The 25,556-nt window shown below is 44.4% G+C and overlaps 1 protein-coding gene, 1 long non-coding RNA gene and 1 pseudogene across 3 annotated transcripts in view; 2 read left to right on the top strand and 1 right to left on the bottom strand.

The window, feature by feature from the left end:
• LOC148500910 (uncharacterized) overlaps positions 1-25,556 on the top strand; it is a 542,640-nt gene that overhangs the window by 473,476 nt on the left and 43,608 nt on the right. Inside the window, 2 exon segments of the mRNA XM_088451185.1 lie at positions 16,940-17,359; positions 17,443-17,526. Coding sequence (XP_088307311.1) covers positions 16,940-17,359; positions 17,443-17,526 — 504 coding nt within the window.
• The window catches only part of LOC148500912 (uncharacterized), a 229,530-nt pseudogene that overhangs the window by 175,051 nt on the left and 28,923 nt on the right, over positions 1-25,556 (bottom strand). Inside the window, exons 8-10 of the transcript XR_015870105.1 lie at positions 2,790-2,849; positions 2,462-2,523; positions 2,173-2,233 (exon numbers count right to left, since the gene is read on the bottom strand). The product of XR_015870105.1 is annotated as an uncharacterized LOC148500912 (transcript). The remainder of the gene's footprint in view (positions 1-2,172; positions 2,234-2,461; positions 2,524-2,789; positions 2,850-25,556) is intronic.
• On the top strand, positions 9,892-15,283 carry LOC148500913 (uncharacterized). The gene is made up of 5 exons (XR_015870106.1): positions 9,892-9,978; positions 13,589-13,746; positions 14,177-14,275; positions 14,759-14,837; positions 15,203-15,283. It is a non-coding gene; the product is annotated as an uncharacterized LOC148500913 (long non-coding RNA).

The following is a 25,556-nucleotide window of genomic DNA, read 5'->3' as shown; positions in this document are numbered from 1 at the left end:
ACCTCTACTACGTCCCACCTTCACCTCTACTAATGCTTCCTGCTCTCATTGTAACCCACCTCTCTATGCTCCTCGCTCACTCTCTCCCCCTCTATGTCATCACTGTCTGTCAGCCCCTCCACCCATAGAATGTAAGCTCTAATGAGCAGGGCCCTCTTCCCTACTGTGCTCTCGCTCCCCTGACCTATACTATCACCTCATCCCCAATACTAACAGTGTCACCAAACCATCGGGCTCGTGCTATGCTGCTTCTGTGATTACTGTGACTGTATAAGCTGCAGTGTTGTTATAGCTGGTGTCCCATGTGCTACAATGTTTTGTACTGTAAGTTTTCTGTACTATTCCCTCGTTAGGCTTGCAATGTGTTCTGTTTATATACTCCATAAGGCACTGAGGATCCCATATAAATAACGGCTAATAATACTATTAGTGAGTCCACAATGTCTAATTTCAATTTGGAACTACTGTACAGCTACTTTATTACAATAATAACTGTACATACAGCAGATATGGCTCTTGCTGCACAGATAAAACACAACACAACAGGATTACCAAGCAGACGGCATAGACCCAGCCACGGTGACATGTGGTGAATAACATTCCCCAAGCTTACACATTGCTCAGCTACTATCATGGGACAGGAAACCACATAAGCCAGTGACACTGGGCATCCAGTCACTTCTCTCACACACACTGGAGACGTGGAAGCACAGTAGCTGTGTACACTAGCAGCATGTCCTGGCCACCGGTTACACTACTCACAGGTCTCCAGGTGGACACAAAGGTAGAAAACGGCAACAGTGCAACAGCCACTATATGTCCCTCTGGTCACACTCAGGTGCCACAGTCCCACTGTCACAGTCACACTACTATTATAGGCTGAGTCATTCATTGTAGACAAGCATTGGTGGAAGCACTGTGGAATAATAAGTGTGTGCTTATAGCTTTGTGTGTGTATACATGGAGTTTGTTGTGATGTGTGAGTATATGGTTTTAGAGTGCAGGGAGGAGACTGGTCAGATCTCTGGGTTGGTAACACCCAGTGACATGATGTGAGTGGGAGAGCAGGAGTATAATAGGGGCTGATAGCTCCTGATGTATGAGATACACCAGAGAGAGTGGGGAGGAGACTGGTCAGATCTCTGGGCTGGTAACACACAGAGACATGATGTGAGGGGGAAAGCAGGAGTATAATAGGGGCTGATGGCTCCTGATGTATGAGATACACCAGAGAGTGCGGGGAGGAGACTGGTCAGGTCTCTGGGCTGGTAACACACAGTGACATGATGTGAGGGGGAGAGCAGGAGTATAATAGGGGCTGATGTCTCCTGATGTATGAGATACACCAGAGAGTGTGGGGAGGAGACTGGTCAGATCTCTGGGCTGCTTACACACAGTGACATGTGAGGAGGAGAGCAGGAGTATAATAGGGGCTGATGGCTCCTGATGTATGAGATACACCAGAGAGTGTGGGGGGGAGATTGGTCAGATCTCTGCGCTGGTAACACATAGTGACATGATGTGAGGAGGAGAGCAGGAGTATAATAGGGGCTGATGGCTCCTGATATACGAGATACATCAGAGAGTGTTGGGAGGAGACTGGTCGGATCTATGGGCTGGTAACACACAGTGACATGCTGTGAGGGGGAGAGCAGGAGTATAATAGGGGCTGATGGCTCCTGATATATGAGATACACCAGAGTGTGTGGGGAGAAGACTGGTCGGATCTCTGGGCTGGTAACACACAGTGACATGATGTGAGGGGGAGAGCAGGAGTATAATAGGGGCTGATGGCTCCTGATGTATGAGATAAACCAGAGAGTGTGGGGAGGAGATTGGTCAGATCTCTGGGCTGGTAACACACAGTGACGTAATGTGAGGGGGAGAGCAGGAGTATAATAGGGGCTGATGGCTCCTGATATATGAGATACACCAGAGAGTGTGGGGAGGAGATTGGTCAGATGTCTGGGCTGGTAACACACAGTGACATGATGTGAGGGGAGAGCAGGAGTATAATAGGGGCTGATGGATCCTGACTCCCCCACTGGACAGAAACATTTACCTCATTAGTTTGAACTAACTGACAGATGAGTGTGCAGGATAAGAGATTGCTCTTGTAACTGAACAAGGAAAATATGAGACAATATTCCGTAATAAGGATTTAATACTCACCTGTGCTGATATCTGTAGGGATTTCCTCCTCCTTATACTGCTGATCACCCCTCACATATGTCTCTTCATCTATGTCTTCTGCCATCATATTAGTCACATATGTTTCTTCTTCTCCCACTATATCTTCTGCCTTCATATCAGTCACATACGTCTCTTCTTCTCCCTCTGTATCCTCTGCCTTCATATCAGTCACATATGTCTCTTCTTCTCCCTCTGTATCCTCTGCCTTCATATCAGTCACATATGTCTCTTCTTCTCCCTCTGTATCCTCTGCCTTCATATGAGTCACATACGTCTCTTCTTCTCCCTCTATATCTTCTGCCTTTATATCAGTCACATACGTCTCTTCTTCTCCCTCTATATCTTCTGCCTTATTATCAGTCACATACGTCTCTTGTTCTCCCTCTATAACTTCTGCCTTAATATCAACAAGATCTTCACTCTAAAGGACCCATAAAATAAAGTCTGATTTCATTGAGATTAAACAGTATAATAGTGTATAAGACACACACAGCTTCTCTACAGATCACATGGTGACAGTCACATTAGTTTATTGGTGAGACCCTAAATCCCATCTACCTGATGCTCCTGTGGGGTCCTGTGATTCTCCTCTGTACAATCCTGTGAATAAAGAGGATGGGGACATCTCTCTGGGGTATTTCTGTTACTGGGTCCATCTGTAGGAGACACACAGATACTGAGTACATTGTATATATGTGATTATCAGGTGATGTGTGTATATAGGGGGCCCCCATACCTACTCTCCCCTGTACAATAAATGACAGTCTCCTCTTACCCAGTGATGTGAGGGGATGGTGAGTCTCCATCATCACATCCTTGTACAGACCTTCGTGTTCCTCTATATACTCCCCCTCCTGCATGGAGACATAGACAGTGACATCCTGACACTTTATAGGAACCTGACACACACAATGATACAGTCATCACCCAGACACATCCCCTGGTGTTGCTGTATAATGTCCCATTCCCAGCAGTCACCTCTCCACTCATCACCCAGACACATCCCCTGGTGTTACTGTGTAATGCCCCATTCCCAGCAGTCACCTCTCCAGGCATCACCCAGACACATCCCCTGGTGTTACTGTACAATGTCCCATTCCCAGCAGTCACCTCTCCAGTCATCACCCAGACACATCCCCTGGTGTTACTGTACAATGTCCCATTCCCAGCAGTCACCTCTCCAGTCATCACCCAGACACATCCCCTGGTGTTACTGTATAATGTCCCATTCCCAGCAGTCATCTTTCCAGTCATTACCCAGACACATCCCCTGGTGTTATAACATCCCATTCCCAGCAGTCACCTCTCCAGTCATCACCCAGACACATCCCCTGGTGTTACTGCATAATATCCCATTCCCAGCAGTCACCTTTCCAGTCAGCAGCTGAATGATCTGTGAGTGAGGTGGAGGCACCGTGATGGGGCTCTGGGTCCTGCTCAGTCCTCCTGATGCACAGGGACGGCTGCTGGGTGTCTCACACTCACCGGATGTCTTCTTTACTACTGTGTAATCCTGTGTAGTGGGGAGACATCACTATAAGGGCAATTTAACTCCCCCCTATAATGAGCTGTTTAAATAGGTGATCACTTTGCATAATATACAAGAAGACTATTTCATAAAAACATTTTGTTTAACAATCTGCCATATACAGGAAAATGTACAGTATATAGTATCTCCTGCAGCTACGACAACTTTATGTCAGTGACAAAAGCAAACATACTGCGAGCAATGTAATAATTCCCAACTCTAGTGAGTACTGTGGGACTAATACTATATCTGAGACTGCCTCCCTGCTGCTTGGTTATTGCTATAGATATAAATGATGTCACCTCCCCAGTCATGTCCCTGTATTATTACTATAGATATCAGTGATGTCACTGTGACACTCCCAGATCCCCTCACCTCCCTAGTCATGTCTCTGTATTATTACTATAGATATAAGTGATGTCACTGTGACACTCCCAGATCCCCTCACCTCCCCAGTCATGTCTCTGTATTATTACTATAGATATAAGTAATGTCACTGTGACACTCCCAGATCCTCTCACCTCCCCAGTCATGTCCCTGTATTATTACTATAGATATCAGTGATGTCACTGTGACACTCCCAGATCCCCTCACCTCCCTAGTCATGTCCCTGTATTATTACTATAGATATAAATGATGTCACTGTGACACCCCCAGGCCCTCTCACCTCCCCAGTCATGTCCCTGTATTATTACTATAGATATAAGTGATGTCACTGTGACACTCCCAGATCCCCTCACCTCCCCAGTCATGTCCCTGTATTATTACTATAGATATAAATGATGTCACTGTGACACCCCCAGGCCCTCTCACCTCCCCAGTCATGTCCCTGTATTATTACTATAGATATAAATGATGTCACTGTGACATGACACACCCAGACCCTCTCACCTCCCCAGTCATGTCCCTGTATTATTAGAGATATAAGTGATGTCACTGTGACACCCCCAGGCCCTCTCACCTCCCCAGTCATGTCCCTGTATTATTACTATAGATATAAATGATGTCACTGTGACATGACACACCCAGACCCTCTCACCTCCCCAGTCATGTCCCTGTATTATTAGAGATATAAGTGATGTCACTGTGACACCCCCAGGCCCTCTCACCTCCCCAGTCATGTCCTTGTATTATTACTATAGATATAAGTGATGTCACTGTGACACTCCCAGATCCCCTCACCTCCCCAGTCATGTCCCTGTATTATTACTATAGATATAAGTGATGTCACTGTGACACCCCCAGGCCCTCTCACCTCCCCAGTCATGTCCCTGTATTATTACTATAGATATAAGTGATGTCACTGTGACACTCCCAGATCCCCTCACCTCCCCAGTCATGTCCCTGTATTATTACTATAGATATAAGTGATGTCACTGTGACACCCCCAGGCCCTCTCACCTCCCCAGTCATGTCCCTGTATTATTACTATAGATATAAGTGATGTCACTGTGACACCCCCAGGCCCTCTCACCTCCCCAGTCATGTCCCTGTATTATTACTATAGATATAAGTGATGTCACTGTGACACTCCCAGATCCCCTCACCTCCCCAGTCATGTCCCTGTATTATTACTATAGATATAAGTGATGTCACTGTGACACCCCCAGGCCCTCTCACCTCCCCAGTCATGTCCCTGTATTATTACTATAGATATAAGTGATGTCACTGTGACACCCCCGGGCCCTCTCACCTCCCCAGTCAGCAGGTAGATGATCTCCAGGGTGAGATGTAAGATCCTCTCAGTCCTGTGACTCCCGTCCTTGTCCATCCTCAGTGAATCAGTGAGAATGCAGAACTTGTGACATGTAATAAAGACTCTCGTTCCTCACAGCAGGACTGTCTAGGAATAAATAAAATACATATCACAGACATCACAGAGAACACGTTACACTGAGTGACAAGTAAGTCTCCCCTTCCCTCCCAGCCATAGAGCGCTTTTCAGTGTCTGTCAAAGGCTCCTCAGAGACTGTCACACAACGTTGTACTGTATAAGGTTACACCAATGCTTCTCTCCTGGCCGGGGGTCTTATTCCTCCCAAACATATATTTGATGCAAGTTGCTCCACGTGAACAAACACATGAATTAGGGATTTGAGAATTTTTATTTTTGTTTTACATTTATTCTGGAAACGGAGAGAATCTGTGACTATACTGAGGTCATACAGATAACAGGGGTGTGAGGGGAGAGTACACAGGAGAGCAGAAGGGGTGCAGATATGGGGAGAGGGGAAGTAACGTAGGAATACACAGCACACAACAGGGGGTGTAACAGCTGTACAGAGGTGTCAGTAACACAGGGGAGGGGGAAGGGAACAGAAGAGGTTAATAACACAGGGATAGGACAGCAGGCAGCCCAGGGGACACACAAAGGGTTACACAATACAGAATCCTATCAGTCACTCTGCACAAATGATGAAATGACAAATGACCACACCTCAGATGTATGTTACTTGTGTGACCAATGTAGATATAAATCCTGCGCACACAAAATAAAAGGGCTACTCAAAAATAATGTGGTCCCCACCACAATGTCATGCACAAATGAAAACAATACAATAAATCAAGTGCTCCTTTTTCTGAGATATATATGAATGAACTTCGAATGGCAGTCTTTATAAACTAATTTTTCATTCTTCCAGTAAAGTCTTTAATCTGGTAATCCCTCAAAATAAAGCAGGAGAATATACCGTTGGTGGACAAATTCAATATATATGGTACAGATTTCTTACTCCTACTTACATGTAGGATTCAGTCGTCCGTCTCCTCCCAAATTAGAGGGGGCTTTTGTCCTTTCTTGTATAGATGACTGGTATGCAGTGCACAAGAGCCAATGCGGATCAAAGCCTCAAAGGGAAGTTTGAAACAACAAGAACAACCATAGTGTAATCCGAATATAATGCCCAACACTTCAAATCACATTTTCCAATTCCAAATAAACTTGGGGTGAATGCCACCTGTGCTATAACAGGGCACTGTAACTTCCACCACTGTTATTAATATACCAAGACAGCATGATAAAGTGGTACCTCAGTCTGCTCCTCCTGTAGCACAATAATACATATAATTAAAAGCTGCTGCCAGACATAGTAATGTCTCCCCTCTGTGACTCTGCGTCCTGCTCCACGGGAGGTTTCTGTCCACCCTGAGCTTGCTTTAGGACACCTGCGTTACGGTTTGAAAGGTGTACCGCCCCAGTCAATCTCCCCACCTGCAACATAATAGTACTAACAGGAAACCACAGGTTGCTCCCACTGTACAGTATTGCACCACAGGCTGCTCCCCCTCTGTAGTGGGGCACCACAGGCTGCTCCCCCTGTATAGTGGGGCACCACAAGCCGATCCCCCTGTACAGTGGGGCACCACAGGCCGATCCCCCTATACAGTGGGGCACCACAGGCTACTCCCCATGTATAGTGGGGCACCACAGGTCACTCCCTTGTATAATGGGACACCACAGGCAGCTCACCCTGTATAGTAGGACATCACAGGCCACTCCACCCTGCTTAATAGGACACCGCAGGCTGCTCCTCCTGCATAGTGGGACACTACAGAACACTCCCCCTGCATAGTGGGGCACCACAGGCCGATCCCCCGCATAGTGGGGCATCACAGGCCGCTCCCCCCATATAATGGGACACCACAGGCCACTCCCCCTGCATAATTGGACACCACAGGCTGCTCGACCTGCATAGTAGGACACCGCAGTCTGCTCTCTGTGTATAGTAGGGCACCACAGGCTGCAACCAGATTATAATAGGACGCCACAGGCTGCTCCCCGTGTATAATAGGGCACCAAAGGCCTCACCCCCTGTATAGTAGGACGCCACAGGCTGCTCCCCTCTGTATAGTAGGACTCCACAGGCTGCTCCCCCTGTAGAGTAGAGCACCATTACCTGGTGCTGCAGAACACAAGAGACGTCGCCTTCTTCACGCTTCACTCTTGACGGACACCTGGAAGCTGCAGCAATGGATCACATTTCCTGTGTGTGGAACGCACAGCCCAAAAGAATTATGGTGCGCACAGCCCGGAAGTAGGGTGTGATTGGCAGGGTATTGGTTCCTACCCTCTGATGTCATCAGATCATGTGATCAAACCACGTGACTGCCTCACACAGAGGACCTCATTCAGAGGTGGTCGTTAGTTGCAAGCGGTCGCACTGAAACAGGGTGGCCGCTTGCATCCTGAAAGACCACCTCCTTGTCGATCGTTAAGCTGTGGGTTACCACCCACAGCTTAACGACCAACCAGGCTGATGGTCGCGATGGTGATCACCATCGCGACTTACAACCAGGCCCTAAGGTTGGGCCTGGGCACTCGTAAGCCCCAGGGAGCTTTCTGCTCTGATGAAGCAGGAAGCTCCCCACTGACATCACTGATGATGTCACTGCAGCCGCCCACAAAATGGTAGACTTTCGTTAAGGAACGCCTCCGTTTTGGAAACCACCCCCCCGGCCCGCCTACCAAACGGGGCAAGCTGTCGATCAACATCGACAGCCGCCCCTTTGGTAACGAGCTCCGGAGCGACAGAGTTTCTCTGTCGCTCCGGGGCTTGTGCACGCGCAGTGCGGTCGATGCGCGTGCGCAGGACTAACCATCGAGTCGGTTACGAGCACATCGGCTCTTGCGACCGACTCTGAATAAGGTCCAGAGTCCCTGGGTTCTGCAGGCTGCATTGGAAGTGACTTTGGTTAGAGAAGGCACTGGGGGCATGTGGGGCAGAAGGCAGTTTGAGGGGGAAGCTCGGGGGCTTGTGTTGCAGATGGCAGTGTGAGGGGGAATCTGGTGGGTAGGGGGACCATGTAATGGAAGGGATGAGCATTTAAGAAAGCATGATGGTCCTTCTGCCAACTTGGATCTAGCAACAACCCTCATGTATCACTGTACAGTCCTCTCCCCCCTATATAATAATACCACATATCAGTGTGTCCTGGGAGCTGTGTTATTCCGCCTCATATATCGCTGTACAGTCCCCTCTCCCCTATATATAATAATATCACATATCAGTGTGTGCTGGGAGCTGTGTTGTTCCCCCTCATATATCACTGTACAGTCCCCTCCCCCCTATATAATAATAATACCACATATCAGTGTGTGCTTGGAGCTGTGTTATTCCCCCTCATATATCACTGTACAGTCCCCGCCCCCCTATATAATAATAATACCACATATCAATGTGTGCTGGGAGCTGTGTTATTCCCCCTCATATATCACTGTACGGTCCCCTCTCCCTATATAATAATAATACCATATATCAGTGTGTGCTGGGAGCTGTGTTACTCCCCCTCATATATCACTGTACAGTCCCCTCTCACTCTATATAATAATACCACATATCAGTGTGTGCTGGGAGCTGTGTTACTCCCCCTCATATATCACTGTACAGTCCCCTCTCACTCTATATAATAATACCACATATCAGTGTGTGCTGTGAGCTGTGTAATTCCCCCTCATATATCACTGTATGGTCCCCTCTCCCCCTATATAATAATAACATATCAGTGTGTGCTGGGAGCTGTGTTATCCCTCTCATATATCCCTGTACGGTCCCCTATATAATCCACATATCAATATGTGCTGGGAGCTGTGTTATTCCCCCTCATATATCACTGTACGGTCCCCTCTCCCCTATATAATAATACCACATATCAGTGTGTGCTGGGAGCTGTGTTATTCCCCCTCATATATCACTGTACAGTCCCCTCTCCCCTATATAATAATATCACATATCAGTGTGTGCTGGGAGCTGTGTTATTCCCCCTCATATATCACTGTACGGTCCCCTCTCCCCTATATAATAATAATATAATATATACAGGACACGTTACCTGGCTCCGGCGGTCTATGACAAAATGGCAGCTAAAGCTCCCTATGGCCCCGCCCCCTCTGCTCTGTGATTGGGAGACTATAAGAATATGGCCGCCGGTCACCGTACATGAGGACACCATTAGACTATACACTTGTTACTCTAGTGATGAAGCTGTGAGCGGCAGGTGCAAGTCGCTGCTAAGTTACAGGACGTCCTTCCTACTGTGTGCCGCCTGATTGGCTACTCGCTGCTGCCAATCACCGCACTGATGGGAATGAGAGGAGGGCGGTCACTATGATAATAGGGGCGGGGCAGACAGGGGCCATAGCTACAAGGAGAAGAGATGGGCGGGGCGTGGTAAGCTTGATGGGTGATTCTTTAGTAACTACCGGGTGACAGTCGGAGCAGGAAGAGGTAGAGAGCGGCCATTGCGGTGTCTGGCAGCAGGTAATGGTATTTACTATGTTTACAGGTGGCGCAGTCTCTGGTGCTGCAAAATCACGTGTTATTTGTCATTTAGTTAGATCACCTTCCAATGTTGAGGGTAATACTGGCGCAAACCCTCTTGTTACAATAACACTGGTGGATCATACTGTGGTGCAGCAGTATCTAAGTGGAACAGATTCCATTGTTACATACAGTACAGGTGAAGCAATCTAGTGCTGCATTATCGTCATACAGGTGGAGCAGACCCTGTTAGTATTATAGATTTGGAGCAGTCTCTGGTGTGCGTTGCCATCATACAGGTGAAACAGACAACAGTGTTGGTATAATGCAGGTGGTGCAGACTCTAGTGTTACATAAAATACAGGTGGAGCAGACCCCACTGTTACATATAATACAGATGTAACAGACCCTAGTGGTACATATAATACAGGAGGAGCAGACCCTGGTGTTACATATAATACAGGTAGAGCAGACCCTGGTGTTACATATAATACAGCTGGAGCAGTCACTGCTCGGTGGGTAACAGACTATAGAGATAGGGAGGTGTCCGGTGCACTCAGACCCCCCATACAGAACGTAGCAGCTGTAGCTGGCGGTTACTACCCTCAGTAGGTGGTTATTAGTGTTGCATATAATACAGGTGTAGCAGACCCTGGTGTTACATATAATACAGGTGGAGCAGTCGCTGCTCGGTGGGTAACAGACTATAGAGAAAGGGAGGTGTCCGGAGCACTCAGAACCCCCATACAGAACGTATCAGCTGTAGCTGGCGGTCAGTACTCTCAGTAGGTGGTTATTACTGTTACATATAACAGGTGGAGCAGACCCTGGTGTTACATATAATACAGGTAGAGCAGACCCTGGTGTTACATATAATACAGGTGGAGCAGTCACTGCTCGGTGGGTAACGGACTATAGAGAAAGGGAGGTGTCCGGTGCACTCAGACCCCCCATACAGAACGTATCAGCTGTAGCTGGCGGTCAGTACCCTTAGTACGTGGTTATTAGTGTTGCATATAATACAGGTGGAGCAGACCCTGGTGTTACTATAATACAGCTGGAGCTGTCACTGCTCGGTGGGTAACGGACTATAGAGAAAGGGAGGTGTCCGGAGCACTCAGGACCTCATTCAGAGCCGGTCGCACAGAGCGTGCAGGTCGGTCTGAATGAGGGGAGGACCTCTTAAATTTTCAAGACGTCCTCCTTTGCGGTGGTAAGGCTGTGGGTTAACACCCACAGCCTTACGACCGCCTAAGGTGATGGTCGCAATGGTCAAGACCATCGCGACCATCGGGGGTCTCCCTTGTCGTAAGCCCCGGAGAGCTTCTGGCTCTGTCTGAGCCGGAAGCTCTCCACTGACATCACTAGTGATGTCAGTGGGGCCGTCCCCAAACCCCGTTTGGGCTGCCACCCCCCACCCCCCGGCCCGCCTTCCAAATGGGGCGAGCTGTCAATCAACATCGACAGCTCGCCCCCTTTGGATCGAGACCCGCTACGACCGGCGCTGTTGGTCGTAGCGGGTCGTGCGCATGCTCTGTGGGGGGCCGCTGACCCGGTCCGAGCGCATCGGCGCTAACGACCGGGTCTGAATGACCCCCTCAGACCCCCCCATACAGAACGTATCAGCAGTAGCTGGCGGTCAGTACCCTCAGTAGGTGGTTATTAGTGTGGAAGTGACAGAATACACAGAGAGACACCATAGTGTACACCTGGTGATGTTTAAGATGCACAGACGTCCACTGTAATAGGCCCTTCTGAGTCCTCACCTGTCTGAGGCTTTCTTAGCTTTCTTTTCATTCCTCTAATTATCACCAACCTGTTTGGAGCCCCCTCTGCTCCCTGCACTTTCTCTCTTACTATCCTGTGTGTAGGGGACCAGCGTTTCCCAGTGCCAGTCCTCAGGGAACCATGACAGTGCATGTTTTCCAGGTCTCTTCATAGAATCCCCAGTGAGATAATTATAGCTGTCCTGCTAGGCTGTTTTAGCGGGGCGTGGCGCCCTGCCCTTCTGGAGGGCAAAAAGCACTCTACCCTCTGGAAGGAGGGCAAAAAGCACCCTGTCCTCACAGCCTGCGGGTGCCTTCTTCACCCGCGGGTCGCAGTGTCCTGCGGGTGGGGAAATGTGCAGTGATCTGGTCACCGCCGGAGAATAGACTCCGGGCGCATGCGCCCGGCATCTATTCCCCCTTTCGGCAGCGCTCGGGGGCTGCTCGGCGTGTCCGTAAGTGCCAGGCACGCCCCCAAGAGTGACGAAAAGGGGATGTGTCTTATAGATACGCCCCCTTTGCAATGGCCACGCCCCCTTTTCGGGCCCTGCCTGCCGCCGAAGGTAGAGTGAACACTATAATTAGCACCACCTGTGGATCGTTTAGAATGTGTCAGTCAGTAATAAAGGCACCTGTGCTTTAGCAAGGAGATATAGAAAACATGCTCTGTTAGGGATCCCTGGGGATCAGAGATGGGATACACTGTTAGATCTTCAGTGTGTAAGTGATTATCCTGCAAGAAATGCTTCATCCTCTCCCCTATGCTACATACACATGGCCGGCAGGATTGTCACACATGTAACGTACATCCTGGTAGGCTAACTGTGGTTTCCAGCATGACCAGGCATGCTGGGACTTATGGTCCCACTACAGCTGCGGAGTCACAGACTGTATAACACTGCTGACACGCAGTAATTATTACAGATGTGGGAGCAGAGAAAATAAGATGGGTGATTGTACACAAGTCGCCCAGATATTAGGAGACAGAATAATAGAGCAATAATGGGGAGAGAGGCTGGGCTGGGAGATGTGGTGCGCTATCGGAGGGTGTATATTGGGGAGGGGGAGCAGAGAAGAAGGGTAAGATGATGGGGCAGAGACTTTATCCTAGGTTACTGGGGAGAATGACCTGAGGGTGGAATGAGGAGGAAAAGGTGGGTGGGCTGTGAGGGATCTAGCCTGGGGAAATATCTTATATGGTCTTATGTATATTATACTGTGTGTAGTAATCACTGGTTATCAGATGTGTGACCTGTGTATAGGGATCAGTGTGTATCATCTGTTTGATATCAGTGTAACCTGTGTATAGGGATCAGTGTGTATCATCTGTGTGATATCAGTGTGACCTGTGTATAGGGATCAGTGTGTATCAGGTATGTGTGATATTAATGTGACCAGTGTATAGTGATGATCAGTGTGTATCAGGTGTGTGATATCAGTGTGACCTGTGTATAGGGATCAGTGTGTATCATGTGTTTGATATCAGTGTGACCAGTGTATAGTGATGATCAGTGTGTATCAGGTGTGTGATATCAGTGTGACCTGTGTATAGGGATCAGTGTGTATCATGTGTTTGATATCAGTGTGACCAGTGTATAGTGATGATTAGTGTGTATCAGGTGTGTGATATCAGTGTGACCTGTGTATAGTGATCAGTGTGTATCAGGTGTGTAATATCATTGTGACCTATGTGTATCAGCTGTGTGATATCAGTGTGATCTGTGTATAGTGATGATCAGTGTGTATCAGGTGTGTGATATGGCTCGGGATGGCTTAATAGTTAATCAGTGTTTCTTGTTTGAATGTTACATGACATTTATTATAAATATTACATTTATTTCTAGCCATGTCCTGATCCAGTGAATCTTTACTAGAAGTCACGTGACGGTGAGACGTGTCCTGTATAAATCACTGATCACTGAGGATGGACACAGACAGGAGTCACATGACTGAGAGGATTCTAAATCTCACCCTGGAGATCATCTACCTGCTGACTGGGGAGGTGAGAGGATCTGAGAGTTTTACAGTGACATCACTTATATCTATAGTAATAATACAGGGACATGACTGGGGAGGTGAGAGGGATCTGGGAGTGTCACTGTGACATCACTGTTATCTATAGTAATAATACAGGGACATGACTGGGGAGGTGAGGGAAGCATTAGAGTGTCATAATTACATCACATATGTATAGTAATATCTATATGTAATTTATTTTTTTCTCAGATATTGTATCAGTATCTCAGTCAGCTGTAACCGAGCAGCAGGGAGCTAGTTTAGTCTTTAAAGTGATTTGGGGAGACCACTTTAAAAATTTAGGGAGACTCTCATAAATCCACACAGTGGCTGAAGATCAGAATATATTAGATTTAGCCCCATACAGTATATGGAGTTTAGTATAACCTTTTATTGATGTCTCCCCCAATACACAGGATTATACAGTAGTGAAGAAGACATTCGTTGAGTATGAGACATCCAGCAGCCGTCTGCGTGTGTCAGGAGGATTGAGCAGGACCCAGAGCCCCATAACGGTGCCTCCACCTCACTCACTGTATACATGAGAGACACAATGACCAGAAGATCCTGGAACTCACCAATAGGATCATTCAGCTGCTGACTGTAGAAGTGACTGCTGGGAATGAGACATTATACAGTAACACCAGGGGATGTGTCTGGGTGATGACTGGAGAGGTGACTGCTGGGAATGGGACATTATACAGTAACACCAGGGGATGTGTCTGGGTGATGACTGGAGAGGTGACTGCTGGGAATGGGACATTATACAGTAACACCAGGGGATGTGTCTGGGTGATGACTGGAGAGGTGACTGCTGGGAATGGGACATTATACAGTAACACCAGGGGATGTGTCTGGGTGATGACTGGAGAGGTGACTGCTGGGAATGGGACATTATACAGTAACACCAGGGGATGTGTCTGGGTGATTACTGTATCATTACGTGTGTCAGGTTCCTATAAAGGTGTCGGGATGTCACTGTCTATGTCTCCATGCAGGAGGGGAAGTATACAGAGGAACACAGGGGTCTGTGCAAGGTTTTGATGATGAAGAATCACCGGCCCCTCACATCACTGGGTAAGAGGAGACTGTCATTTATTGTATAAAAGAGAGCAGGTATGTGGGCCCCCAATATACACACATTATCTGATAATCACATATATACAATGTACTCAGTCACTGTGTGTGTCCTACAGATGGACCCAGTAATAGAAATACCCCAGAGAGATGTCCCCGTCCTCTGTATTCACAGAATTGTACAGAGGAGAATCACAGAACCCCACAGGAACATCAGGTAGATGGGATTCAGGGCGTCACCAATATACCAAAGTGGCTGTCACTATGTGATCTATAGAGAAGCTGTGTGTATCTTTTACACTGATATTGTACTGTTTAGTCTTAATTAATGAAGGTGGACATTATTAAAGTGCTTTTATTTTTAGAGTGAAAATCTGCCTGTTGTTATGGTAGAGGAAGAAGAGACATATGTGACTGATATGAAGGCAGAAGCCACAGAGGGAGAAGAAGAGACGTATGTGACTGATATGAAGGCAGAAGATATAGAGGGAGAAGAAGAGACATATGTGACTGATCTGAAGGCAGAAGATATATTGGGAGAAGAAGAGACGTATGTGACTGATATGAAGGCAGAAGATACAGAGGGAGAAGAAGCGACTTATATAACTGATATGAAGTCAGAAGATACTGAGGGAGAAGAGACGTTTGTGAGGGGTGATCAGCAGTGTAAAGCGGAAGAAATCCCTACAGATAGCACAGGTGAGTAATAAATACTTATTACAGAAAAGAGGCACATATGCTCCTTTGTCAGTCACTACAGCAATCTCGTATCCTACACCCTCGTCTGTCAGTACAGACTAATGATTGAAATATATCTGTCAAGTGGGGGAGTCAGGAGTCATCAGTCCCTATTATACTACTACCTCACATCATGTCACTGTGTGTTACCAGCCCAGAGATCTGACCAGTCTCCTCCCCACACTCTCTGGTGTATCTCATACATCAGGAGCCATCAGCCCCTATTATACTCCTGCTCTCCTCCTCACATCATGTCACTGTGGGCTCCGTACCTTGGACATCCACAACTACATTATCAGGGCCTACCCCAGCTTCAGTCCCACACGGCACGCATCTGTCTGCACTTTCCTCTCTCCCTGTCTGGACACACTGCCTAAGGCTGCACGGCGGTGCCTGGATTTTGATTTGTGGCTCCACAGTCCACACTGCGGAGCATCTTCACCTTCCTCAGAGTAGAACAAGCTATGGCTATAATAATAGTAATTTTATTTATATAGCGCTTTTCTCCTAAAGGACTCAAAGTGCTTTACATTTGCCTTTACAGTACAAAATACACTTAAACAAGGGACATTAGTGAAATGCTTGGGTGAAGAGGTAAGTAATTACTATGAGGAGAACAAGCTATGGCTACATATACGTAGTACATACTGATGATCATATCTAAACCCAGCACCCGCTGCTTTGTGCCTGTAAGTTACATAAATATTACATATACAAGGAAATCCTCTGCATTGACACAGTTAAGCCTGGAGGCAGCAGTGTTTTCTTCATGCTTCAGCTTTAATTTTATGCAAACACCAGCCTAATATATTACATCACACGTTATAGCTGTATTATAACCACACATTGCTTTCATGTTGCAGATTAAATTCCAGCACAAATGATTATAATAAAGCTGTAATCCCTGCTATGTTCATAACGGAGCGTAAAATATCAGGTGATGAGTTTTACATTGTATCTTGGAGCATCATGAGTTTATCCATTTGATGGTAATTTTAGGTCCTTTTGATAAGTCTTCATTGGAAAATGATATTTATAGGACATCATTCATATATTTATTTTGTTCCCAGCAGATGGATGTAACAGCAGGAATATCTTGAAGGAAAATCTAATTTTATCTCCAGACTGTGAAATAGAAGATAATGACAACAAAGAAAATTCTCCAGGAGAAAACCCCATTACCCCAATTATACATCCAGTACCTCACAGTGCAGATGTATCACCTAATCCTGCTTATAATGAGGAATGGTCTCCTGGTACCTCTATTACAGCTCGTAGAGTAGATAAAATTTTTCCCTCTTCTATAGAAGCTAAATGTTTTACACAGAATACGAAACTCATTCCCCATCAGCCAGCTAAGGCAGGTGAGAATCCATTTCCATGCTTTGAGTGTGGGAAATGTTTTACAAAAAAATCACAGCTTGTTAGACATCTAAGAAGTCACACAGGTGAGAAACCATTTCCCTGCACTGAGTGTGGGAAATGTTTTACATGGAAATCATCTCTTGTTATACATCAGAGAAGTCACACAGGTGAGAAACCATTTCCCTGCTCTGAGTGTGGGAAATGTTTTAAATAGAAATCATCTCTTGTTATATTTCAGAGAAATCACACAGGTGAGAAACCACATCCATGTTCTGAGTGTGAGATATGTTTTACACACAAATCACAGCTTGTTAGACATTTGAGAAGTCACACAGGTGAGAGGCCATTTGCATGTTCTGAGTGTGGGAAATGTTTTACACGGAAATCAAATCTTGTCAGACATCGGAGAAGTCACACAGGTGAGAAACCATATTTATGCTCTGAGTGTGGGAAATGTTTCACACACAAATCAGTTCTTGTATTAATAAGAGACGTCACACAGGTGAGAAACCATTTCCATGTTCTGAGTGTGGGAAATGTTTTTCAAGGAAATCAATTCTTGTTTTACATCAGAGAAATCACACAGGTGAGAAACCATTTCCCTGCTCTGAGTGTGGGAAATGTTTTACAGGAAAATCAGATCTTGTTAGACATCAGAGAAGTCACGCCATGTTTAAGGCACAACATGATTAAAAATGTATAAATTTACCTTCAGGCTTTGTGTATCAGGTGTATATGAATTATAAATTACATGTATGTACACAAACTTTGAGCCACAAAATTATTTAAAATATAAAATTACCTGCAGGCTGTGTGTATAAGGTGTATATAACACATAAATGTATTCTGCGTTTAGATTTGGGTCCCATTCCCAAGATATTTCATGATGATATGCAATTATTCCAAAATACGGAAAAATCCGATATCCAAAATACCCCTGGTCCCAGCATTTTGGATATGAGATGCTCAACCTGTATTACTGTCCTCATCGTATTGTTGCTATACTTTAGCTATTTTGTATGGAGAGTTACCCTGCAGTGTGTATTGCAGTATATGTATGAAGAGTTACCCTGCAGTGTGTATAGCGGTATATGTATGGAGAGTTACCCTGCAGCGTGTATAGCGGTATATGTAGGGAGAGTTACCCTGCAGCGTGTGTAGCGTTATATGTATGGAGAGATACCCTGCAGTGTGTATAGCAGTATATGTATGGATAGTTACCCTGCAGTGTGTATAGCGGTATATGTATGGAGAGTTACCCTGCAGTGTGTATAGCAGTATATGTATGGAGAGATACCCTGCAGTGTGTATAGCAGTATATGTATGGAGAGTTACCCTGCAGCGTGTATAGCGGTATATGTATGGAGAGTTACCCTGCAGTGTGTATAGCAGTATTTGGAATTGGATCACCTGAATGGTATAATATTGTGTAAGGAAGACACAAGGAACAGTGGGCACTAAGGTGGTAGCAGAGTGCTATCATCTAATAAGAGGTTCCTGCCACCCACCTCCTCCCCTCTGTGTAATACCTATTACATGCTGCAGGGAGGCAGAGCAATGGGAGGATATAAACACTTAGGGCCTGATTCAGACCCGTTCGCTCTATGCGTGTGCTCGCAAGCGGCCCGATATTCTGCGTACGTGCATGCGCACGCTTCATTCTGCTCGTGCGCAAACTACTCGCTGCGATCGCATATCGCTCGCTCGCCCAGCAAAGGCAGCCCAGGGTAATGAGTGACTGGAGAGGCCATTTGTGGGTGGTAACAGGGACCCGACACTAATAATGGGGGGATGGAGATGCGAACGCAGGCGTGCCCGGGTGTTTCAATGCCGTTTTAGAGGCATACATAATTAACAGGCAGCGTCATAGTACACGTCACTTGTAATTTTTTTCACTGATTTCCTCGCAATGCTTGCGGTAGGGTAAAGCTACCTCAAGCACTGCGTTCACATCCGATGGTGCTCAATGTACCAATGTTTTAATATACTTCCTGGAGATGATGTGTTGCTGGTGGGTGGCTCTGCCTGTGCGATTGGGCGTGCGCATTACACAAAGTGGCCGCTCGCTAAGACATGGTGGGCGTGCTTATGCCTTGGCGAACGATCGCTTCCCGTGAGGTCACTTTGAAAAATTTGCATACGGATCTAGCGAGCGTATGCAGATAGCGACCGGGTCTGAGTCAGGCCCTTAGTTATATCAGAGAATGATTTGCTAGAGATAGATATAAATCGCTGTCACACACCATCAGGACACAGCAAGTGAGTAATGACTCCTGTGGGCAGCACGGTTGGTGTAATGGTTAGCTTTACTGCCTCACAGCACTGAGGTTGTGGGTTTGATACCCACCACAGCCCTAACTGTGTGGAGTTTGTATATTCTCCCTGTGCTTGTGTGGGTTTCCTCCGGTTGCTCCGGTTAAACATTTACGGTAGTGTCCATGTAGCAGGGAATACAGAGTGTAAGCTCCCCTGGGGCAGGGAATGAGGTGAATGGGCAGATACTCTCTGTGAAGCGCTGTGTAATATGGGTGCGCTATATAAATAACTGGTAATAAAATAAATAATATAATGGTGCTCCGGGTGGTGTCCCCACTATGTGTATATTTCTGTGTATGTAATTACACTTTTCTCTCTTTACTTCTCTTTCCTGAGCTTAGAGGATGAGACTATAAAGGTATTTTTTGAAAATATAAATATAATAGTACATACTGCACAATATTATACCTGGTACATTGTGATATTGTGTGTATTTATTGCTCTGGTTTTCCATGTACAAAGTTCCAGATGAGCATCTACTTCCCAGTGCTGGGATTCCAGGGACTGAATGTTGGTCATGTGCTAAGTAACTAAAGGTGCCCACACACATACCGACTTTTCATCCAATTTGGCCGATTTCGACGAATCGTAACGACAGATCATGTAAAAAATGGCCAAATCGTGAGTTTCTACTCTTGATCACGATGCCGATGCTCGTCCCCGCTCGTTGTACCTCGCATCTTCAGATCTGCCTTGCTGTAGGCAGATTAGTCAATATGGGATACAATGCATTGGCTGCAAGATAGATCTTAAGTCAGATTGGAAATTTTTAACTCCAAATCGTGACCGCGACTGCCTGGGGAGAGTTCAGGGGAAATCGTGTACATCGGCTGATTGGGAGCAAGTCGGTATGTGTGTGGGCACCTTAAGTGAAGTATCATTAAACACATTTTATATCTCAAAATCTCTGATTATTAATGAATAGAGTGATATACCTAACATACATTGTGCATCCAACCGGTATCACATGGCCATTCTCTTTACTGGTTATATTGTTTTATATGTCATGTAATTAAATAAAACAACAAACAAATGGATCTGCTAATATCGTGTGTACTAATATACAATGTATCACCCCTCACACATTACCACAGGTGCTAGGAAATCATTACATGTAGTGTCTGGAGTCCGGTCTCTCCCATGTCATAATGTTAAGAAGACAAAAGAACAAAAGTAACTCTCATCCTTGCTGGGGGCACTCTTATATAATAAGTTATATTTTAATATATTATCAATGTTAAAATGATCTTAACAAACAACGTACAACACAAAGTATCAAACGATGATACAGCAAAGATATGAATAATAAATAGTATGGTATGATAATACTCAGTAGTATAGGCAGCAGTCATGTTCAAGTAAATAGGCAACTCTGTATATAAAAAACAATATATAATACCTGGTAATTGCTTACATAGAGTTATATAGTATAGTCTACTAATATAGAGCAATATGTAGTCTTTTTAGCACTCACTACTTCTTATATCCAACATATAACTACATATTCATTTATATACAGTTTTCCAAAATATAGTGATAGCGTCCACTAATGGTACAATATGTATTGCCGTCCATCAATACCGGTAATAAGTCACTGCAACTAGATGGTTCCGCTGAATATATTGTGGTATAGGTTAGTAGTACAGGTAATAGGTATGTCTGCTAAATACTATCAGCTTATAGCCACAAAAACAATTTATATACCAATTAGAGCAGATCAATATATGGTATTGAAAAATATATAGAAATGTTGGTCTAAAGTATCATGTAATAGTTATGTTGGTTGCTATACAAAAATAGTTATTGGCTATATATAGAGAAAAATAGCTTTTGCCAAAAATATGGTAGTGTGTAGAGGTATCGGCAAAAAAGTTAAAATAAAGCTACTCCATTAGACATATGAATTATTTTTTTTTCCAGACTTCTTCCACAAACATAAGGCACACATAGTGGCGGTTCAGGAAACCCACTTCATTAGTTCAGCCCCTCCGAAATTCTTTGATTCTTATTACCCCCAATCTTATATGTCAAATGGTCCGCAAAAAAAAAGCTGGAGTGGCCATACTATTATCACCTCCTGTCAATTTACGTTAGATGAACAAATTACAGACCCTAATGGCCGGTACCTTATTTTAATATAGAGAAATTAGAAAATCGAGTGGTTACAAAAGCTACGGTATATGCCCCAAATGCTAAACAAACTTTATTCTGTAGGAAATCTGCTCCATCCTCCAAAAATGCTGCAAGGGTCCAGTTATACAGATCGGGGACTTTAACATGGTGCTAGACCCGACACTAGATAAATCTACACCCACTAGTAAATTACATTCCTAACAGGTCAGGGATCATTCTAAAGTGTTTAATAGAATTTTATTAGAATATGATGTTTGGAGGGTGAAGAATCCTACGGCCAGGGATTATACATTTTACCCACATGTACATCACTCCTATTCGAGGATAGACTAAGCACTGTCAGATAAATGGACCCTATGGCAAATTAGAAAGGCTACTATTTTACCAGTAGCGTGGTCAGTCCACTCGGCTCTTGTTTTACACTGGGATGTGGATTCTCGCAAGACCCCCCCTAGACCGTTGCATCTAGGTGACCATTTGTTGACTAATTCAGAGGCTAGACAAAATATTCTTAATTCTCTTACAACATATTTGGACACCAATAAACCAGAGGACACCTATTATTTAACCATTGGTGCACACTAAAGGCGGTGGTGAGAGTTACATCAATCAAATCTGCTGCAAGACTTAGGGAAGAAGCTATTAAAACCCAGGCAGACTCAGAAGTAAAACTAGCTGATCTAGATGCTAGACATAAAAATTCCCCCCTTAACGATAAAATCTATCGAGAACTACTTAAAGCTAGGTAAGAGTGGAATGTGTTGGCTTTGGGGGAAGTTCATAGGACTATATTTAAATTGAAACAGAGATATTATGTTCATGGAGACAGAGCGGGAAGAATGCTAGCTCAGACGTTAAGAGGCAAAATGGCTAGGGAATAGATTTGGGCGATCTTTAATTCAAGGGGAGCTAAGGTCACTGATCCTAATGATATAGCGCGGTGGTTCTCAAACTTGGTTCTGAGGACCCCACACAGGTCACGTTTTCCAAGTCACCCAGCAGGTGCACAGGTGTACTCATTACTCACTGACACACTTTTGAAAGATCCACAGGTAATTATAATTATTGCACTTTTGATTCTGTGAGACCTGGAAAACATGCACTGTGTGGGGTCCTAAGGACCGAGTTTGAGAACCTGTGATATAGTGAATGCTTTCACAGATTACTATTCTAAACTTTATAACCTACAAGATGATCCCCAAGTATCCCAACTTTCCTCCAATTTTAGTTAATCTTTTTAATAAAGTATCTGACCGTGGCTCTTTACCCAAAGAGATGCTAGAAGCTAGACTGGTAGCGTTTACCACACCAGGGAAGAGCCCTACTCTAATCACCAATTATCGACCGATAGCATTGTTAAATTCAGACTATGAAATCTATGCCAAACTTATAACATATAGGCTAAGCCTGCTCCTTCCATCCCTGATACACCAAGTAGGTTTTTATCTTAGGCCACCAAGCCACGGACAACACCAAATGTGTAATCGACTTGATAGAGGCCTTCTCCGTTTCAGGTGAACCATTGTTGGTGCTTTCCCTGAATGCAGAGAAGGCTTTCGATAGACTCTATGGGGGGTATTTAACAGCGGTGCTACGTTTTGGATTATGTAACAGAGCCTTATCTTCTATAATGGCTCTATATTCCAATCCTTCAGCTAAAGTTTTCACTAATGGTTTGCTCTCCGATGGGTTTGACACACCTAATGGTTCCCGCCAGGGTTGCCCACTGTCACCATTAATAATCACACTAGCCATTGAACGCTGAGACTATTCGGTCTACAGCAATGATTCAAGGCCCTGTCTTTGCGGGAGTACATCATGCGATCTGCTTATACGCAGATGATGTACTGTTGACTCTTACACACCCCATTTCTAGTTTATCATGCTTACACGTGATACTAGAGAATTATTCTCATGTGTCATGCTACAAGCTGAATACATCACAACTGAAGCTCTCCCGATTAATGTCCCACCCAATTTGCTTACCACTCTTAAAGCTTCTTATTCATATGTCTGGAAATCTAGACATCTTAAAGACCTCGGAATCCAGATCACCCCGAAAATATCTGATTTAATTACGTGTAATTACCATCCCTTTTTGAGCTCGCTATCTTTAATGTTAACAGACTGGATGATGCAAGAGGTCTCATGATTGGGATGTAAAGCTGCCTTGAAAATGATGCTTCTTCCTAAACTGTTTTACCTTTTTAGAACAATACCGCTGTTGATTCCAAAATACTTATTAGATAAGTTCCATGCAATATGTATTAAATATGTTTGGAAAAATAAGAAGCCAAGAGTTGCTAGGAGAATTTTGTCTTTACCAAAAATGGAGGGGAGATTAGCGTTCCCGAACTTACAATCATACCAATTGGCATGCTTACTGAGTCAAATGGGAGAATGGTCCATACAAGATAACCCAAAGACGTGGGTTAGTTTGGAAAGAGAAATAGCTTCCCCATTACCATTGACAGACTTACTTTGGTTACCTCAGACCAGTACCCCTCATCGAACCTGTTGCTTAGCAGCAGTTTTATCTTCCTGAAAGGCTTGGCTTGAAGTGGTTTCTAAGTTAGATGACATTACTCTGCCTTCTACTAATCTTTCCCTAAAAAGGAATTGCCTCTTTTATTTTGAAATTAAGATTTGATAACTGGACAAATAAGGGAGTGATTTCTTTACATGATGTCACCACAGACGGCATTTTGAACTCCTTTGCTCAGATACGAGAGAAACTCTCTATACCAGTAAAAGACTTTTATAAATTTCTGCAACTATGTCATTGGCTGTTTAGTGCAACACAAACTCCCCATCATATGTGTACGGTCCCTAAATATTTGCACGATAGAGTTACTACAGTTTCTTACGAGAGGCATAACTTGGTGGTATACCCTTATAATTAGTTCTCCAAAGCCCTCTAGATTTCCATCCTTAGTGAAGTGGGAGTCAGATTTGTCATGCTCAGTAACTGAAGACTGGCAGTCAGTCTTTCACACCTGTTTTGGGCTTTCTAAAGGTGTCTCACATGTGGAACAATTCTATAAACTCCTCCATAGATGGTATCTCACCCCAGAGAAGCTATATATGATTTGGCCAACGATTTTCAATTTGTGCTGGTGACACTGTGGTCAAGTGGGTACTCTGCCACACATGTTCTGGTCATGCCCCATGTTGCTCCCATTATGGAAACTAGTATTCAAACTTATTGAGCAGGTTCTGAAGATCTCTATTAACAAAGATCCTATAGTAGCTATCTTTCATATATATCATGGAAACCTTACTAATAATGACCATTACATAATGGGGCACATACATATTACAACTAAACTGCTAATTGTTCAACAATGGAAATCAAATGTTATCCCTAATATACAGGCTATTGAAAGTAAAGTATAAGCTCATTATGAATTCAAGACAGCAGGGGTCCCCTATTCATCTTCTGTATCCAACCTCGATTCGTTGGTTAGGTTGGAATGAATATTGGAGTCACAAACGTTCCTTGGGTAACTGAACTGAACTAAATAAAAAATGCAATATATCCAAAGCTTTATTGGCCACAATTCACAGTAATGTTATTACAACTGAATATTTTGTCAATTTCTGAGTCCTTAAATAGCCTGCATATGTGATCGATTATGAATTTGTATATGGTGTTGTTCTCTATTCTATTCATGGATCTATGGTCTATTCTGACCTAAAGATATGTTTGCAATGTATGTTCCTCTTCCAGTTATTTAATTTTATTTTTCTTTTTTCCCCATTTGTTTTATATTGCGTTATTCCCCATTTATGTTTTATATTGCGTTATTCCCCATTTATGTTTTATATTGAGTTATTCCCCATTTATGTTTTTCTCTGTATTTTTCTGAAAATTAATAAAAATGGAAAAAAATAAGAAAAAATATTTTAATTATTTCACTACTTTTTGTATTTCATTAATTAGCCAAATTTATATATATATATATATATATATATATATATATATATATATATATATATATATATATATATTAGTGACAAGAATCCCATAGACTGGGTGAAATCCATCAGCAGCTTTATTTCTCACCACGGGCAGGTATACAGGATATGGCAGTTTCACATGCAAGATGTTACACAAAGTTTCCAAACAGCAATATACAGAATATTTCTTCAGAGGACCCGCAGGTC

The sequence above is a fragment of the Taudactylus pleione genome, unplaced genomic scaffold (genome assembly GCF_031769625.1).
Source record: "Taudactylus pleione unplaced genomic scaffold, aTauple2 ptg000540l, whole genome shotgun sequence".
Taxonomy (NCBI): Eukaryota; Metazoa; Chordata; class Amphibia; order Anura; family Myobatrachidae; genus Taudactylus; species Taudactylus pleione.
The sequence above is the reverse complement of the archived record's forward strand: the minus strand, read 5'-3'. Positions and strand labels throughout refer to the sequence as shown.